Raw genomic sequence first — 14,080 nt, forward strand, 5'->3', positions numbered from 1 at the left:
CCAAGGCAAGGGGGAGGGGGTTGGCATAAGACAAAAAACAACTGCTCCTTGTTTATGGACCCTTCTGTGTGCAATGGAGTCAACCATTTCATAGATGGAAAAGAGGCATGTATATGTTAAGAGTACAGTATTGGCCTCAAATGCACTGTACCCTCCTCAGCCTGTACCCTCCACTACTAGCCCCATTCCTAACCAACAATTGGCTGCTGCTCCTTCCTATGCAGATGTCCTGTTTGCTAGGAACCAACCTCAACTGAGTTTCTCATCCGAACAGAGCGCCCCATCCAAGATCACTTGTTGCAGGTATTATCAGGTATTTTCAAGATGCACCCCCGACACTAGAAGGGCTACAATATTTTATCCACAAATATTTTTTATTGTGTAATGTTACAGTTAAGGCAGGCTTGATTCCCCACCGGCATGTGCGGAGGGGGGGCACCCCACAGCTTAATCTTCTTCCTCATCATCACCGCCTCCAGCACCACCCTGGCCCTTCTTGGCATTCTTCCTCTTGACGCGACCTGGGCGGCCACCACCATATGGTGAGCGGAGGGAGAAGTCAATATGCTTTTGGGAGTCCAGGCGGACGATGAAGGAAGGGATGTTCACTACTTGCTTCCTTACACTGAAGAGGGAGAAAGGAAGCAGTTACAGACGTTCCAGCTAAACCCGGCAGCATTCTTCTTAAGAACGGTTTTTCACAGTACTAGAGAGCTACAGTGATTGACGGAAGAGAGCCAAGTGAGGAATCAAGTGATCACCCCCCAATTCCAGCACTCAGGGAGTTTAAAATTTAAAAGCTCAGCGTTTGGGAACGTAGACATTAACATCCTGCTCCTATTATCAAAGCCAGGGTTAACCTCAGCCACTTCCTTAATTAACACTGCAATGAATTCCTAAACACGACACTCGGAACTAAGTCCCACCATTCAATAGGCTTTTCTTACACATTAATAAGTGTTTTACAATACAACTCAATGCAACTATGCCCTCACAACTTCTTACTCGCAAACTGGTCACAGAACAAAGGTTCAGAACCAACCAACAACAGGAAATGCTTGAGAGAAACTGACTCAAGTTTGACATTTACTGCTGTTGCCCTCAGTATACAATGGCAAGATGAATGCCTGGTTATCCTGAAAACTGGGCGTAACAGCATACAATTTGCTAACGAGGGATAACATTAACACTTTGTGCCAAGAAGGAGCAGAGTTGCTAGTTGTTACCTCTACTGCCTACACGCCAAGACCTTCGCAAGGTGTACGGCTGAGCCGCAGTGAACCTTGCCGAAATTGTTGGTGCTTTTGGCATACAGCCTCATTAGGCAGACTGCAGGGCTTTTAGGTTATCCAGGGTTCCAGTCCAGGGCAGGGATTGGTGGGGTAAAAAGATACACGGCTGGGACATGTCCACACATCTCCCTGCACAGGCCACACATAAGAGACATCAGATGCATTACTTCAGAGGTAGAGCCTGTCTTTACAGCCCACAGCAACTCAGTCATTGCTTCTGGCTTCATTCTGCTTAAGTGAAATGCCATTTCTAAACATACTCCAAGGCAACCTACCGGATGTGTCTTTGACGGATGAGCACCCGGGCATGGTGGATGGACTTGGCCAAGCCCAGCTTGAAGACCTGGGTTTGGAGACGCCTCTCCAGAAAATCCTCAATTTTCAGGCCCAGGATGTAATCCAGCTTCATCTTGCCCTCATCCAGCACCCCAATTCTGACCAGACGGCGCAGCAGGGCATTACCTAGGGAAAGATATGGACATGTAAACAAGCTGAAGAGGCCAACACACAACTAGAGAAGTGGGCAAAAGATGCATGTATTTTGGTACGTCTTATGTGGCCATGTAAAAAGCATTCTCTATGAAATGCTAATGACGGGTGGGGGAGAGAAGAGGAAGAAATGGCACCAAGTTGACGCCAGCATTTGAAACTCCCTTTGTTCTAGGCGCATTTTGCGACAGGGAATTTCATTAGTGTGAGCAGTTTCTGAGCTCTGGGTGCAGTACTGCGCCTAAGATTTCATATTAAAATTGCCACTGCTAGAAGGAAAGGAGGACCCTTTTCTGCCTCCCCACTTTCAGCCATTCTGAAGACTGGAGAAGGGACCCTCATAAGATTATAGGGGTGGGCAGGGGAAGTATGGATTTGTTTTTTGCAGTCTTCAGATAAGGACCAGACCATGTGAAAACTGAATTTAAGATTTTACCTGCAGTTCATTCATTTTCAGCTTTGTATTCTTGTTATGAAAAAGTGAACCTAGAAACTGTTGCAGCACCCATAACCTAGGTTTAAGGTGCCATTTAGCTCCTAGCTTTCATATCTCAGTTTCTAACACAGGTTGACACGTTTAGTTACATACTACTAAGCAGCACTATAGTATATTACATTGACCTTGAAATCACAGTTTAAATCCCAACTCAGCCACAAATGGTGGGCAGTCTTTGAGAAGACAGTCACTCTCAGCCTTAGTCTCTGATCTGAAATATGGGACTGATTTAAAAGATTCTCAAGACAATATATAAATATAATTACAGCAGGAAAAAAGAACAATTCAACATAGGTAACTGATATTAATCCAATAGATATGGTCTATTCACTTAAATCTAACACAAGAAATAAGCACATCTGAAAGGCATTAAATACACACACACACACAGAGAGAGAGAGAGAGAGAGAGAGAGAGAGAGAGAGAGAGACCTGTATCATAAAGTAGTATTTACAATAATATCTATATATAACACATTGAAATCTAAAACCAGATACCATCAACTAACCATTATGGAAAGATGTAAACATTACAACTGTCCATAACAGTAAGTTGATAATCTCTGGTTTTAAATTTAATAGGACCAGATCCAAGAAACTGGTAGGATTCATAAAGGAAGTGAACTCACATCACAGATCCCTTAATCTGCTGGTAACTGTTAAAGGGATCCGCAACAGCAAAAGAACCATTAAAGATGCTGAAGACTGACATGTCCAGCCCTAACATACCCTCAAAGAGACGCCTCTGATCCTTCTCATCCAGGGTGAGCAGCTCTCTGGCAGCTTTACGGATCTTGGCCAAGGTGAACTTCACCCGCCACACTTCACGCTTGTTACGCAGCCCATATTCACCTAGGAGGGGGATATAAAAGTTCAAATGTAACATGCACCTGCCTTTGGAGCGTAACTGTTTGTTTGAACAACTTATTTTTTTCATCCAGGATAAACTAACCAATCAGCTTCAGTTCCTGGTCAAGCCGGGACTTCTCAAAGGGCCGCCTTGGGGTGACATATGTCTTCCGACATACCCAGCTCCTGGCAACTGGCATGTTGGCCTAAAGGGAGTCCAGTCCTGTGGAGAAAAAAGGTGAGATCTATAGAAGTGGCAGGCAGATGAAACAAGTGAAGCAAATGAAGTTTTGATATATTTCACAGCTACTTCTCTGTATAATTTATTACAGTCTCTCATTTCATTTATACATTCATCCAAACCTATGACGTAGGCTAGTCCGGCCAGGAATTTCAAGTCTAATGCAAGCCTTTCCTACTTGTAAGGTCAATACTACCCAATGAACCACACCACCCAACTGAGTTCAGGGTAAATTCAATACAAGTTTGTTTTTTGGAATCTAGCCTGACCCTTAACTGACACTACTGGACACCAGAGGGTCACAATTGTTCTTTGTAAATTTGTGTTGAAGCCCTTAAGGTGATATAAATCATGGAAGTTTACCCATTTGAAAGGGGAGAATAGTTTGTTGAAGCAATATGCCACTTTGGACCACTTGCTATATCCTAAAGAAAGCAGCTACAGTCAGCATTAAACACTGCACTAAATTTCAGTGCAGATACTGAATTACAGCAAGCAACTAAAGTACACTTTTTACAATAAACCAGCAAGGCCCTTTGGCCCCTTTTAAAGTCCTGTCCTCCACAAACTAAGCTAAGCAAGACCTGTAATATATGTGGCACAATTTACTGCTACTTCAGTATTTTAATATGGATATAATTTGAGCAGGAAAAAAGAGTGTGATTCCATATAACAATGGTTAAGCCCAAACGCTCCCAACTGAGCAGGGAGATATGAGAATTTGTGAAATGCTCAAAGATGTTATGGACCATGAGCAAAATAATCTCAAAGAAAGGCACATTCCCTACTCCTCATATCAAGGATGATTTTGCATAAGCAGCATTCACCCACCCAGCCTCTGGGAAGGAAACATTTAACACTGAATCAACTCACACTGACCAAAGTTTTGAAAACGATTCCACCAAAATTATAGAAAAAAGGGAGCACCTAGAAATAGCTGCTATTTTTTCAGCAACACGTGGGGTGACACCAAGTCATAGAATTGCAGAGTTGGAAGGGACCAAGAGGATCATCTAGTAGGCATCTTTCTGGCCAACGTGACACTTGTAAAATTCACAAGACAGGGAAGGCTAATTCCCCTTTAATTCAAATCACGTGAGACCGGCGGTTCGAGGGAGCGTGTTTAATCCCCACCATCCACGAATCCCCTGAATAGGCCGAGCAGCACCGCGGAAGCAACCACGCGACACGTGTGATCTGCGCACGCGGGGCTGCCCTAGTTCTATAACCCGCACATGCGCACTGAGCGAGTGAGGCGGGGGCCGCGCGAATAAAGGCTCCAACTCCCTGATTTAAAGTGGATTCGCAACCGCTAAGGTACTTCTAGCAGCTGGTTGCCGAGAACAATTTATTTGGAGTCACTTAAAACGTCCTTCTCGGCCACCGGGGCGCTTCTTATTCCCCGACACCGCGCCTCGGGTCGCCATGAAAAAAAACCTCCGCTTACCTTCCGACGCGCTTGACGGCCACTACTAAAAGGAAGGGAGCGGCCTACGAAGGTTGCTTATATATGTCGTGCGGTGCTCCGCCTACCGTCACCGCTAGCCAATAGCAAGGCGACGTCTTTCCTGCCTAACCTATTGGCGGAGGGCTGCTTCGCGGCGCGGTAACCAATTAGCGCTTGCTCCAAGGATGATAGAGAAGAAGACGTAGAGTGGTCGAGGGGAGGCTAGCACGTTGCATTAACGGTCCAGGAGTCGGCCGCGTCTGTGTGTCGAGTGGAGCCGCCATTGCTTTGTGGGGGTTGGAACCCTAACAGAGCTATTCATTGAGGCCGGGGAGTTTCTCCCTCGTTGTCCGCGCCATCCCTGCCTGCGGTTTGAAGTTGGCTGAAGCGAATAAACAGGCGTCCCTGCTGCTTTCTGAAACCGACTGTCTCAACGGTTCCTTATAACGCCTCCCCCCCCCGTGCCCTGAACCATAGAGGTGCCAAAGAACCCACAATGCGTTTCCGCTCCCTTTTCGTTATAGAGATACACACAAAAAAAGTAGAGTCGAACATGCCTTCGCCGCTGTTTCTCACTTCCGGTTTTTAGACCTGCGTTCTACTCTGTTTCTAGCAAAAGAAACGTGTGGCTAGTGACGGCTTTTTCTGGTTGTGTGCGTGTGTAGTATAGGATGCGTGTCAGCTCTTAGTATTTTCTGTCTTCATGCTCTCACCCAGTAGTACCCTAGTATACAGCAACTATGGCCATTCAGTACCTTATGAGAGGCAGAGGAGGAAAGATGGTGCTTTAGTGACAGCCGCTCTGGCTATTGGGTGATGGCAAGGAGCGTGTGTGCAGCAAAAAGTGGCTAATTGATCTAGTAAATAATAAGGGGCGGGGCGGGGGGACATGGGCAGAGAAAGTGTTGGGAGCTCAGGCAGCTTCAGACATTTCTTTTTTATAGAAAACAATATTATACATCAGTTTACATAAACTTAAACTATATTATGTTATGTATATTAAGTTATGTATATTATACATACAATACACATTTTACTTACCTACATACTCACATACAATACACAATACACATACACAATACACATTTTACTTACCTACATACTCAGACATTTCTTTTTCCCGATTTGATGGGGGCAGAGATGGCATGCACTGCAGAGACCTCTGTGTGTGTGTGTGTGTGTGTGTGTGTGTGGAGTGGCCCATCTCTCTTTGCCCACCCAGGTACTCTGCAGAACCTGGCCAGGCCTGGTGAAGCAAGCAGAAAACTGCTTGGACCCATGCTTTCTTAGGCATGGGACAAGCGGAAGTGTGGAAAAGCCCTAAATGTCTTTGCAGAAAACTACTCCAGAGGGTCACTCCGCTGGGAAGTGGTTTGACCATAACTAGGTGATAGACCATAACTAGGTCTAACATCCCGACCATCCTCCCCTAACCCTGAGACAAATATGAAATCCAGGGGGTGCCTTCGCTTCTGCATTAGATCAGTGACAAGCTGAGACAGCCCCATGGTTGTCATGAAAGCCATGAAGTTCAGTGCTGGGTCTTGGCATGGATGTTGAAGACCTTCAGGAACAAGGCCTTAGGGTTTTTCAGCACCACGCCCAAGACAAGCTCAGGCAGCAGAGCTTTTGGGCAGCAGGGTGCATGGTATACCTGTAGGAGGCCCCTGTATGTCTTCTAGCCTTATGCCAAATGCAGGCTCTCATCGCCTGACCAAGGATAGAGGGGTTTCCTGGCTGGTCAAATGGCGCTTGTGTGAACTATTTATTTTATTTACATCCCACACCTTCCTCCCATGGTGGCAGCTCCCAAACAACAACCCTGTAGTCTGTCTTGAAGCTGCACACTCACCCAGGTCTCAGTAATACGTGCCGGCACAACTTCCTTATCCATGATTTAATAGTAGATGGGGGAGATTTCATTTTAATGTGAACTGACCTGGTATTCACCAACAGCACCACCAGGCTAGAGGGCACAGTGGTTAGTCCACCAAGTGCCTGTGGCATGGGGAGGGAGTTTGAAAATTGGATCAGCAGTAGCTATCTTGGACCTCCACCATTAATTTAAAATACTTTATATTACAAAAATTACCGTATATATGGCTTGATTGTAGTAAAAACCCTTAAGCGATTTACAACAAATATGAAAATTATCAATGAAAACAGTTAAAGCAATTAAAAACTTGTACAAATAATTAAAATTACAATAAAAGAAATGAAAATACATCAACGTCTAAGTGTCTGGCTCTGCTTGCCTATATTTATTTTCCTGTATTCTAATGTCCTTCAGTATTGCTGCTTCTGACAGTGGCAAACAGTAAGACGAACATGTTAGCAAGAAAATAATAAAGCATGTCATGAAGATAATAATATATATATAAAGCGAGGCAGCAAAAAATATAAATCCTAAAAATGCCATTGCAACTTTAAACGGCCTCGGAAAATGAAGCAGTTTTCATCTAGCATAAGAGAGATCTAACTTTTCTAGATAGCTTGGGCACTGTACTTGTAGCATTGCTAACTTTGGAAGTAGACTACTGCAACGAGTTTTCTTTGGGGCTTCCCTTGTGTTTCCCAGCAACTTGTGCAGAATGCAACGGCCTGGCTCCTGATAAGGGTTTCATATCAACAGCACAGAACCCCTATCCTTAAGGATGTTTAGTGGCTGCCTATATACTACTGGGGCCAAATTAAAAGTCTTAATGCTAGCTAGTTTATAAAGCCCTGAACAGTTTGCTTGAGGGACCGCCTGTCTTCATATCTAACTGTCCAGGTTTTATGTTTGGCAGGAAAGGCAGTCTCTGCAAGACAGAGGGCATTTTGTGTGAATGCACCTGTAGTGGAACTCCTTCCATCTGTACTTTTCTGCTTACACAGGGGCCTTATCTGTGCAACCCATCAGTTATTGTATATCATTGCCCAGCTCAGCTGCTGGCTAAGTATTCTTATGCTATGTGTTATGTTCAGCACCTGGGCACTCTGTTCACTATGTGGTATCTAAGCTGGTCAATCCTCCCCACTCACCTCAAGCCTCTTGGTTTGAAAAAAAAAAAGAGATATGGTAAAGTTAAAAATATAATTCCCCGAATGGTTGGGGGCAAGTACTCTTTGGTGAGAGAGCCCCAGGAGAGATTTTAAATCACGAAACAAGCACCAAAGTAAAGCGTGGAAATATAGACTGACTTTTAAAATACCCCAAGTTGCTTCTAAAGTTCCCCACTTCCCTTAGCTTGGAATGAGGCCACCAGCTTGGTAAGCTAGAAATGGTTTACTTACAAACTCTTCAAAGGTCAGATTCATGTGCTTTTCCATGCAGTAGCAAGAAAATACAGGCAGTACAGTACAACATAGATTGCAAAATGGCAAGTGTTTCTAAATTATTTTTTATAGAAACATAAAGATGGCTTTCTTAAGCCACATGGCTTGCAGCAACCAGCTTGGACCTCCTTACTGGTAGGGTTCACATGGTGCAATTGAGAAAACAAAGAGTTTGATAACCCTTCCTTCCAAGGTGAGGTGGAGTGATCCAGCTAAGCCTGGCAGAACAGCTTACTCTATGGTCTTAACCTCTTCATACATTAATCAGAGTTAAGCATCTTGGTTATATGAGGCTGGATATCCCGCAAGGCTCTGGTTTCAAGCTGTGGTCTCCTCTCAAATCCATTTCTGTCTTGGGCTAGAATCAGTTTTGAAGAGAGTTGAAAATGGTCTTCCGTGTATGTGATATTTACACTGAAATTAAGATTTCTAATTGAACAAATGGGAGCTTGCATTTCAAGGCAAATAACAGATGCACCCCCACCCCCCGCAGCCACCACCTGCCACGCCTCTGATTTACTTTCTTTAATGCCTGAAATTGCTAATTGTATGAATGATGGTGTTTCTTGCTTGGCCCTGAATGACACTGAGAATGCTTGTACATAACTATTTCCACATTAACGAATGCAAATACAGCAGAACATATGGAACTCAGGAAGCATGAGACATAAGGCACTAACCGCTTCATATTATTTTTTCTTTAAATGAATGATTAGGAATGCTTCACTGGACAAATATATCTTAGGGATAGACACATTTGGATGCCTCTAAGAGGTAAATACAGTCAAAGAACAATATGGAGCAAGAACCACACATTGGATGACTAGGATTTTAACTTGTTCAATGTAAAGTTTCTTTCTTTCTTTCTTTCTTTCTTTCTTTCTTTCTTTCTTTCTTTCTTTCTTTCTTTCTTTCTTTCTTTCTTTCTTTCTTTCGTGGCTGAATTTGCCCAGACAATGAGTTTCTTTCCCCTTTCTCCTGCACTGTTGTGTTCTGGGATGTAGAAAATTGCTCTTGGCTCAGGGAGCCTGAAGGCTTGTAAATCACCCCCCTTTCATTAGACACTTTCATTTGGTAAGCAATAAAGTGCTGAGGAACAGAAAATGCTAGATAAATGAAGCTGCTAATTTACTGGGTGACTTTTAAAGCAGAGGGGAAAACAATAAAGTTAGGTTTGTGTAAGCATTTGTTTGTGGCTCAGCCTCCTGTCCTGCTTCTATCCTTAAAGCTCAGCTTTCGCTCCCTCCCTCCCTCCCTCCAAATGATCCTCTCAGAAGACATGGCTCCAGGCATCTATTTGCCTTCAAGACAAAAGTATCCAGGATTCCTAACATCTTGTCCATTTCTCTCATGTAACTTCATGGCTGAGTGGGGATTTGAACGCAGGCCTCTCTGGTCTAAGCCCTAAGAACATTCCGTATATTACAGGACAACAAACCCGGGTTTACCACTAGGGGCTTAACTTTACATTATGTGCAAATGTGCACCAGAGCTTAAATTCCCTTTTGTTAAAAGAAGAAAAACGGTTTGAGGAGGGTGTAACTGAGAGTCAAGAAGTGGTATCGCGGGACACAGGTGGCGCTCTGGGGGACGCGGGTGGCGCTTGTGGGTTAAACCACAGAACCTAGGACTTGCCGATCAGAAGGTCGGTGGTTCGAATCCCTGCGACAGGGTGAGCTCCCGTTGCTCGGTCCCTGCTCCTGCCAACCTAGCAGTTTGAAAGCACGTCAAAGTGCAAGTAGATAAATAGGTACCGCTCTGGCGGGAAGGTAAACGGCGTTTCCATGCGCTGCTCTGGTTCACCAGAAGCGGCTTAGTCATGCTGGTCACATGACCCAGAAGCTGTAGGCTGGCTCCCTCGGCCAATAAAGCGAGATGAGCGCCACAACCCCAGAGTCGGCCACAACTGGACCTAATGGTCAGGGGTCCCTTTACCCTTCACCTTTAAGTGGTATCTAGGGAGAGGGGAGGGGAACATTCCCCTTTCCCCACTCCAGATCTCCTCTCATGCAACTCTCTCTCCACCCCCCTTCCTGGATTTTAAGGGTGTGTTTGCCTAATAGTAAAACAAAGGCAAAACATAAGTGAGAACTGTACCTTTTAAAGTGGCTTAACTGTCCTGATTTCCCCCCAGGAACTCTAGGTACTATAGTTCCATGAAGTGGTTTAGGGATTCCAAAGAGCAATTTCCCATCATGGTCCCAAAAGTACAACCCTCAAGTTCATGGACAGAAGCCAAGGCAGTTAAACACATCTCATACCAGTTCAAGTATGACATGTAGTCATGGTCTTAGTGAATTTTCATGTGATTTTCATGTGGGTTTTCTGTGCAGCGCTGTGACAGTAACATGTGCTGACAAATTATGAAAGTTTTCCCATTGGAAAGTCTGAGAAGGCTGTGATGGCCTGTCACAGCGCTGCACATTTAAAGCACCCCCCAAAAGTGGAAAACTCAAGAATTACCAACAATAGAAGAATGGCAGATGAAGATGATGGATTTTTCGGAGCTAGCCGACCTAACCAGAAGAGTCCGCGACCAGAAGGAGGAGCAGTATCAGGTAGAGTGGAATAAATTTAATGATTATTTAGTTAAATTTGTTAAGTTAAACTAACTGAAAACAGCTTGCAGATACTTAATGGGCTAAGGATTTTATTTATGTTAAGTGATGAATTTATATGTTTAATTCCATAAGGTGAAGATCTAAGGATGTTAATGTTTAAGTTAAATTTCATAAAAATTGGGATTTGGAAAACCGTTAAAAGGACATGCAATGAAATTCAACCAAGGGGAAGCGAGGAAGTCACTTAACAAAGTTAATCACTGTAATTTTCAATAAGGCTATGATTTATGTTTGTATGTTTTGTGTGTTTGTTTGTTTGTTTATAATATTGTGAAAACTAATAATTTTTGGGGGGAAAATAATAATAATAAAGCACCCCTGAAAGAATCCTGGGAGCTGTAGCTTGTTAAGGGTGCAAGGAATTATAGCCTCTGTGAGGGGTAAACTAGAGTTCCCAGGATTCTTTTGCAGGGCGGAGATGCTCTTAAATATGCTTTAAATATATGGTTTGCATGCAGCACATATTTTAAAGGCCCCATCTGCACTATACTGTACTTTTAAAGTGGTTTTCTACTACTACTTTAAATGGTCATAGCTCTTCCCAAAGAACTCTGGGAACCCTAGTTTGCCCATCACAGAGCTATAATTCCCAGCACCTTTAACAAACTACAGTTCCTAAGATTATTTGGGGAGGTATGCTTTAAATTTATAGTGTGCATGGAGCTAGCTGCCCCTCCAAAAATCCTGTTTCGAGTAGCCAACCAGTTATTGCTGGAAAGCCCACAAACCAGTCGCATGATGGCAAGGGTCCCTCTCTCACTGTATGATTTCAGTACCTGGTAGACACTCAAATTGTGTGTATTCTTACTCCACGGTGCATGAGGAATAGCACCAGGTATCTGTGCGCCACCATTTTGTGTGAGTGAAACACGGTGGCAACTGGGGTCTGCATGCATGCGATTATTTGATTATTTACTTATAAAATTTATACACCGCTTGGCTGTAATAAAAAAAAACCTCAAAGCTGTTTACGACAAAGTAAAACAATAAAACCAATAATAATTCACAGCCAACATACAAAAGTTGAAAATGCTAAAACAGATTAAAATTACCTCAACTTTCTAAGCATCTGAGCAGACTTGTCTGAACAAGGATGTTTTTAGCAGGTGCCGAAAAGAGATAGCAAAGCCACGTGCTTGATCTCAATAGGCAGGGAATTCCAAAGTTCTGCCACACTAAAAAATCAAATTCTCACTGCAGCTTTAATGGCTGACACAGTGAAATTATTACTGTAAGCCCACAACTCACACAGGGGTTACATTCTCGGGATGGCAACTAAAGGCAAAATCACATCTAGTCAAAACCCACTGGGTTCAATGGTAGGCAGGATTGCCAAAGTTGTTTCCCCCAGAACCCCAGAACCCCTTTTAGGTTTTTTAAAATTATATTTGCCACATACGTAAAGCTAAATGTGCACAAGTTAAAGGTGTGTAAGTTGCAGGCTTACTGTATTATTTTTTAATTGACCACACTGCGTATGATTCCAAGACCGTTTCAGCATGTGTGGAAACTGCTGCCATTTTGCACTGGATTATTTATTCATCCTGTTTGCATTCTACCTCCAACAAACTCAGGGCAGAGTATTTTTCAGCATCCCATATTTTTCCTTTACAAAATCCTAGGAGGGGGCTTAGGCTGGAAGGTAGTAACTGGATCAAAACCATCCAATATGATTATCAGAGTTGAGGAAGGCTTTGAACCCATGTTGAAGAGTGCCTGGCGTGCTCTGGTCCATGGGGTCACGAAGAGTCGGACACGACTAAACAACAACAATGAACCCATGTTTAAGGCTGTTCACCTTGTGGTTAGTGCACCCACTAACTCCCCCTTCTGACACCAATTGGCCACACCCCTCATTGGTCAGAATTGTGGAGGCCTGTCTGTACACAGGCCTCTTTTCAGACCAAAGCTGAATGAATGGCTGTCAGGCAGATGTGGTCTCAGTGTCATCCAGTGTTGTGATTGTGGCTTGCAGCAGGTCCAATCCCCTACCTCATATGTTTGTTGAAAGTGGGTCATTTGAAGATTTCTTCTCTCTGATCCAAATGGGAATCTTTCTCTGGGATGCATGAGACAACGTGTATGGATGACCTTGAGAAAATGGTTCTGTGTGACATAAAATACAGTTCATGACACCATGGGAATGGAGTCTGGTCTGCCGTTGAGATGGAGCAGGGACTTTTCAGTAGCGGCCTCTAAGCTCTGGGATTCCCTCCTACCCATTCTGCGGTCCTTGTTCTCACATTCTGCCACCTCTTCCTTCCAGAGGACAGGGAAAACACATATTTCATTCTGCCTTTCCTGTTTGGTTGTTTATTTGATAATTATGGGATTCTGGCACCACTGTTTCAGCAACTGTTTCCCTTTATTCAGTGTTTTAATTTTATTGTTGTTTACGTAACAATTAATTGTTTTCACAGTAATATCATTTTAAATCTTTTTATCACTGTTGCACACTGCTTGGTGGTCGAAAAGCAGCATGCAGCTACTTTAAATAAATACAGCAACACTTCCTATCTACGTGTAAGACATTTTCTGCAAGCATGAAATATTGTGCATGATCTGTTATGTTTGTGTGTGTATGTTTGTGTATGAGAGACTCTGTTTATGCCTGTGTGTGTGAGAGAGAAGGAGATTCTCCTTATGCTTATGTGTTTGTGGAATATGACACTGAATCTGGCAGATGCTCAGCGGCGTAGCACTACTTGTGTGCAAAATATCCTCTCCCCTTTTGCAGCCCTCTCTGCCTCACTGCCCTGAACCCCTCTTTTAATCACTCCATCCTTTCACCTTCTTGCTCCTGCACTCCCTACTGCTGCTGCTGCTGCTGTTGTTACTGCTGCTGCTACCCAAGAGCAGGTCTCCATGGTGATAACACCCCCCCATCCATTCCTGCATCCTCCTCCCTTCAGTCTAAGTGACATGCCCATTGTCCAATCCACAACCCGGGCTGCATGGGAGGGCTTTGATCTCCATCAATTTCTCTGCTACCCGAAGAGCAAGGTTTCCGAAGGGGGGGGAACACCCAGCCTCCTTCCCCCCTTTTTCTCTTCCCCTCTTTTTCCCCCCTCTTTCCTTCCTTCCTCCTTTCAACTGGGATTTTAGGTTTTTCTCCTTCACCTCTTCCCCACCCCCCCTCTTCCCCACACATCTGCTTCCTCCTGTTCCCTCCCCCTCCCCATGTGAGATCACCTATTGTTACAATGGCTTTCTTCGCCCCCCCTCCATCCTTGCCGCCACTTCTCTTCAGCCACCTTTGACTATCCTCTGCCCTCCCCTCCCTCTTTATTTATTCCATTTCCCATCTCCTCCCCTTCCTCAGCCAGGA

At 44.1% G+C, this 14,080-nt stretch overlaps 1 protein-coding gene across 3 annotated transcripts; it reads right to left on the reverse strand.

Annotated features, from left to right (window-relative positions):
• Positions 1-355: 355 nt before the first annotated feature.
• RPS9 (ribosomal protein S9) lies at positions 356-4,960 on the reverse strand. 3 transcript variants are annotated; one of them, XR_014162576.1, is made up of 7 exons: positions 4,814-4,959; positions 3,229-3,348; positions 3,006-3,128; positions 1,568-1,754; positions 1,397-1,421; positions 1,227-1,352; positions 452-625 (listed from the first exon to the last, which is right to left on the reverse strand). XR_014162576.1 is itself a non-coding variant. In XM_081886598.1 (5 exons), the coding sequence occupies exons 2-5, from the start codon at positions 3,323-3,325 to the stop codon at positions 448-450; spliced, it is 585 nt and encodes a 194-aa protein (XP_081742724.1). In that variant the 5' UTR covers positions 3,326-3,348; positions 4,814-4,957; the 3' UTR covers positions 356-447. The 3 variants fall into 3 exon arrangements, 1 of the variants encoding a protein (XP_081742724.1); XR_014162577.1 differs by having other exon boundaries at positions 503-625; positions 1,227-1,421; positions 4,814-4,960; XM_081886598.1 differs by lacking the exons at positions 1,227-1,352; positions 1,397-1,421 and having other exon boundaries at positions 356-625; positions 4,814-4,957.
• Positions 4,961-14,080: the final 9,120 nt, after the last annotated feature.

This window comes from Podarcis melisellensis, assembly GCF_964234715.1.
Source record: "Podarcis melisellensis genome assembly, chromosome: 13".
Lineage (NCBI taxonomy): Eukaryota > Metazoa > Chordata > Lepidosauria > Squamata > Lacertidae > Podarcis > Podarcis melisellensis.